The sequence below is a fragment of the Haemaphysalis longicornis genome, unplaced genomic scaffold (genome assembly GCF_048455015.1).
Source record: "Haemaphysalis longicornis isolate Haplotype H1 unplaced genomic scaffold, Haemaphysalis longicornis Haplotype H1 scaffold_5, whole genome shotgun sequence".
In the NCBI taxonomy this organism is placed as follows: Eukaryota; Metazoa; Arthropoda; class Arachnida; order Ixodida; family Ixodidae; genus Haemaphysalis; species Haemaphysalis longicornis.
The window spans coordinates 180769857-180774724 of record NW_027526385.1 but is presented as its reverse complement, the minus strand read 5'-3'; the positions used below and the strand labels follow the sequence as shown (position 1 = coordinate 180774724).

General features: G+C 53.5%; 1 protein-coding gene across 1 annotated transcript; it reads right to left on the bottom strand.

Annotated features, from left to right (window-relative positions):
- Window positions 1-607: 607 nt before the first annotated feature.
- LOC144140028 (uncharacterized) lies at window positions 608-4112 on the bottom strand. Its single transcript, XM_077672241.1, has 4 exons — window positions 4016-4112; window positions 1853-2073; window positions 1393-1738; window positions 608-1335 (listed from the first exon to the last, which is right to left on the bottom strand). Exons 1-4 carry the CDS (start codon window positions 4110-4112, stop codon window positions 608-610), a joined length of 1392 nt encoding a protein of 463 aa, XP_077528367.1.
- Window positions 4113-4868: the final 756 nt, after the last annotated feature.

The following is a 4868-nucleotide window of genomic DNA, read 5'->3' as shown; positions in this document are numbered from 1 at the left end:
CATATCGAGATTTGCAGAGCCTGCTTATGGACCCTCTAGATGAGACTTGATTTTATTGCGCTCTGCCTGTTGGAGGGGTAAGAAATGGTCTACGTACGTAATTCTGCTAATTATGAATGCATGCATAAGCTTTAGCAGTGCCTTCTCCTTCATGCCTCTATTCTTGTTGGCTATCCGCGAAATCAGTCTCGTGATCTGAAGGGTGGCCTTCTCTACTGTTTGCACTGTCTTGCCGTTCTGTCCGTTTCCCTGGAGGTGGAGGCCGAGGATACATATCTCGGCCACTTCGGAGGTTGGGGTATCACCTACTCGCAGCGTTATGCTGCGATTATGTGGGGTATCCTTTGGCTTTCGCCCTCCTAGCGTGGTCTTGTACGACAGTTGTTTGGACTTCTCTGGAGAACAAGAACGGCCGATTGTTTTGGCGTGTTACTCAATAGCGTCCACTTCCAATTCAAGGCGATCTTGTATGCGTCCATCACTGCCCCCTGCTGTCCACAAAGTGACATCGTCAGTGTAAGTACTGTGATGTACTTCAGCTCTTATTTGCAATTTGTTGGCGAGGTCGATCATGCTGGCGTTAAATAGGAATGATTAAGTGACTGCGCTATTGCGCTTGTTTTCGCTCGTGTTGTCGATGGGTTGGTTGCAGGATCAGGCGACCCGTTTTGGTAGTACCGAGACGGGCGAGCTGCGCGGAGCGCTGGGCTTCGCACACCTCTTCCAGTGTGTTGTGTACGCCGAGGGACGCAAGGGCCCGGTTGCTTGTGCTGTGGAGAAATCCCACTGCCGTCTTGTGGGACTTGCGGATGGCTGCGTTGATCTTGTCCCGCTCGTACTGCAGCCACCGGTGAAACGCGCCGACGTACGAGACGGGGCTGATCACGAACGACTGCAGCAGTCGCAGGAGGTTGGGCTCTCGCATGCCGTCGCGGCGTGTGGAAATCCTCCTGATGAGACGGGTCCCGATGCCCATCATCGTGAGTAGTTTGTCCAGGGCCGTGTGGTTGGTGTTGCCCGAGTCGATGTGGAGGCCGAGCATTCTGAGGCTGCGGACGTGCGGTATGGTCGTGCCGTTCTCGGTGCTGAGGGTGATGTTGCCGGCTTCGCGTTCGGCTTCCTTCCTGCGGTTTCCGGGGGGTGGCAGTATAAGCAGCTCCGACTTTTGCGGGGAGCACCGGAGGCCCCTGTTCTTCAGGCAGGCTTCGATTTCACAGATCGCCTTTTGCTGCGATTCTTCGATGTGGCCGTTGGTGCCGCGTGACACCAAGAGCGTGATGTCGTCGGCGTAGATCGTGTGGTGGACGTGCGGCAGGTGGGCGAGGCGCTCGGCCACTGGGACCATGACGATGTTGAACAGGAAGGGAGAGATGACGGACCCTTGCGGTGTGCCGACGCTGCCCAGCTCCCTTTCGTCTAGTTGTAGGTGACCGACGTGGATGCATGCCATCCTGTGGGACAGGAACGCTCGAATGTAGTTGTACGTTCGTTCTCCCAGCCCCAGTCGGTTGACTTGTGCCAGGATGGCGGAGTGGAGCACTTTGTCAAATGCGCTCCTGAGGTCGAGGTCGAGCACTGCCCTGCAGTCGGTTCTGCTGGGGGACTCGAGCAGGTCGTGTTGCAGGAGGAGCATGGCATCTTGTGTGCTGAGCTTCGCTCGGAAGCCCAGAATCGTGGCCGGGTAGATGCGCTCTTCGAGGTAGCTCTGCCAGCGGTTGTTGAGAACGTGCTCTAGCACCTTGCCCGCGCACGACGTCAGGGAGATCGGGCGCAGGTTCTCGATGCCGGGCGGCTTGTTGGGCTTTGGTATGAGGATCGTTCGGGCTGTCTTCCATTGTTTGGTGACCGAGACCGAGCCCCAGCAGTCGTTGTAGTACGGTGTGAGAGCCGTTATGGCGGTGTCGTTCAGGTTCCGGAGAGCCTTGCTCGGTACGTTGTCCGGCCCGGCCGCCGACTTGCAGTTAGGGTCCTGCACCGATCGGCGGACTTCCCACTCCTCGATGTCGCCGTCTAGCTCGGGGATGGCCGCCCCCGGTAGTCCGGATGCTCGACGCTCGAGGTGATGGGCAGGTACTGGTAGTTCAGGCGCTTGCAGAGCTCCTCTGTGCCGTGGGTCTCGGACGCCGTGTGTAGTATCTGGGACAGGCGGTGTTGTTGGTAGGACTTGATCTATACTATGATACTATACTATACTATATTATACTATGATACTATGATACTATACTATGATACCATACTTGATACTGTGTGCAAGTGCAGTGCAGTGTTTGTGCGTGTGAACCAGCAACTCTAGCCCACATCATGTGGGGCTGTGAAGTGCAGCAAGACGGTGCCGAGCCGGACTCACTACCACCAGACATTGTGGACTACATCAGCTCGCCCGACTCTGCGGAGCAGCTGCTCGCCATCCAGTGGCATGAGGACGCCCTGCCCCGGCAAGAGTGAACGGGGGACCGTCCCGCGGGAGCGGACTCACCTAGTAGCCGACGTCGCGGCGAAGGCCCACCCTCGAGGTCTACATAGCCACGAGCTAGATAGGGTGCGGAGAAGCCCTGCGTTGCCTGATCCGCACCCGCACGCCGGATTTTCTCAATGAAGTCTTGTTCTCTCTCTCCATGGGTTGGGATTCTTTTTGGCCCTCAAGTGCGTCTATTTTCTTTTTGAGTTCTCTGTTTTCTTGCATGACTAACTCGAGGAGTTGTCGGATGCACGCGAGTTCTGTTTGCTCGCCGTGCTGTCTATTAGGCATGTTTCCTCTCCTGTCTAGCTTTACTATTACTGTTCATGGAGACCGTGCTTGCCCAGATCACCTGTTATGATGTTTTGCTTGAGGCGAAGATTCCGCTGCCTCCCAGGTTTTCCTCGGGGAGCCGGGTGGCCTTGTCGAGCACAACCTGTTTACTGGCTTTGGTTTGGGCACTCTTGGCTCTGGCGTCTTAGCGGTCTTTTCTCTCGCCTGTTAGATCGAGGCCTGTAGTCCTTACTGGTGTTTGTTGCCCCAGGTAAAGGGGGAAAAGAAACAGATCTCTCCTTCCTCGTTGCTGATGGACTTCGTTCTTTCCTTCTGAAGGGGCTGCGTGGTGGGCGCTCCTTGGTTGGGCTTTCTTGCTGGCGGAGTTTCTTCTCCCATTGGCGTCTCTTAAAAAGGTAGGGGGTTTGAAATCGTTTGTGGCATTTCTTGTCGCCGGTGTCGTGGCCTTTTCCACAAATTGTGCAGGTGAGGTCGCAAGGATGGTTTTCAGGCGGTTGTTCTAGCCCACATCCCTTGCAGCACACATCCTGAGTTTTTGGGCATACGTACATACGATGGCCCACTTTGCCACAAACGTTTCTTACCTCCTACTTTTTATGCACAAAGCAGCGGTATTCAGCTTCGCGGTAGTGGACGTAGTGTGGGTCCTTTCCTCCTTCAAAGACTGATGAGCGAGTTTGTCCAACCCATCCTTCGTGCTTGTAAGATAGTTGTGTTCCGCTTCTTGACCAAACTTGTGGTGATGTCTTCTTGGGTGTCATATGGGGGGATATTTCGTATGACACCCTTTTTCTTGTCTTTAGGTGGGGCTCCGTACGCCATGGCTTCGTAGGAGATTCCGCCGATTAAGAGTTCCTTATTATTCCGCAGACGGCCGCTCTGGCTAGCTATGGGGGGCTGATCACCAGGGTGTTTTGTTGAGGGTTAGCTCTCAGGATGTCTTCTGTCTCTATCTCCTTTCCTATTCCCGTGTCTCTAGCGATGCTGTCGTGGAGCTGCGCTTGACAGTGCTTCGACACATTGAGCCCGTTTTGGGGGTGTAGTACAATCCTATAGTCCTCCCTGGGGAAGTTGGGTCTCTTGGGAGCTTTCTTCGTCTCGTCCGCGTATTGCCGGACGCTGATCCCTGGAGCACCGACTGATGGCTGCTGCGACGTTTTCGGAGAGTTTTCGCATAGCCTCCAAGAGCTCGTATACTTTTCCTAGAATTGCTAAGGAGCCAGCCGGGCTCCCTTTCGAAGAATTCAGGGTCAATACTCTCACCTTCGACTTGAACGGCTATCGGTTGCAGACCTCTTGCGTCTAGGATGGTGGCTTCGGGCGTTTTCAGCCCCCTCGGTGCTTCGGTGTCAGCCGACATGGCCGACCATGCTGTCGGCCGGCTGCGGCCCGGCTGCCGTTAGGGTTAGGGAGGGTAGTTGGGTTCGGTGGCGATTACACACACGTAAGCGCCCAGGACACTCGTGGTGGAAACGCTGCGTTTAGATTTGGCTGTGGCTATACAAACTAGTGCGCACGTTCCGCTTTACTTTGGCAGGCTGAAAAAATCGAGTAGCTGACAGACAGAGAGACACACCGTCAGACATACAGGCAGACCAAAACTTCTGCATTTAGTTAGCCCAAGGAAAACTATCGTGTTTAAAAGTGTCTGGGTTACGTTGCATTTTTAATAAACGTTTACTCCGGGGTATTTCAGTAGAATGCAACGCAAAAATCTACAGAATTAGCACTTCTTCAACAAAAAGAATACGTGTTACGCTCCTTCGAAGAAAATAAAGTTGTTTTAGGTGTGTTCATAGATTTTTCTGACGCGTTCGATTGCATTAATCACAACATACTTTTATGGAAGCTTGATAGCTATGGTTTTCGCGGTGACGTTGACTTTTTGCTCGCCTCGTGCTTAGCCAATAGTGCGCAGTATGTTTCCATTGACACCCACAAATCATCTCTTAAGGGCATAATAGCTGGCGTCCCACAGAGGAGTATATTAGGACCTTCGTTGTTTCACCTATGTAATAATGATATTTTAAGCTTATGTCAACACATGAAGTGCATTTTGTATGCCGATGATATGACCATAATTTTTTCGTTGGAGTCGCAAGACAAGATCGGAAGG

Bases quoted from the DNA above. Each gene is read 5' to 3' on its own strand.
- LOC144140028 (XM_077672241.1), bottom strand. From the start codon at position 4,112: ATGTCGGCTGACACCGAAGCACCGAGGGGGCTGAAAACGCCCGAAGCC. The intron at 2,074-4,015 runs GTGAGAGTATTG...CTGAACTACCAG, and splicing joins GATAGCCGTTCAAGTCGAAG to TACCTGCCCATCACCTCGAG. The intron at 1,739-1,852 runs GTCTCGGTCACC...TGCGCGGGCAAG, and splicing joins ACAACGACTGCTGGGGCTCG to GTGCTAGAGCACGTTCTCAA.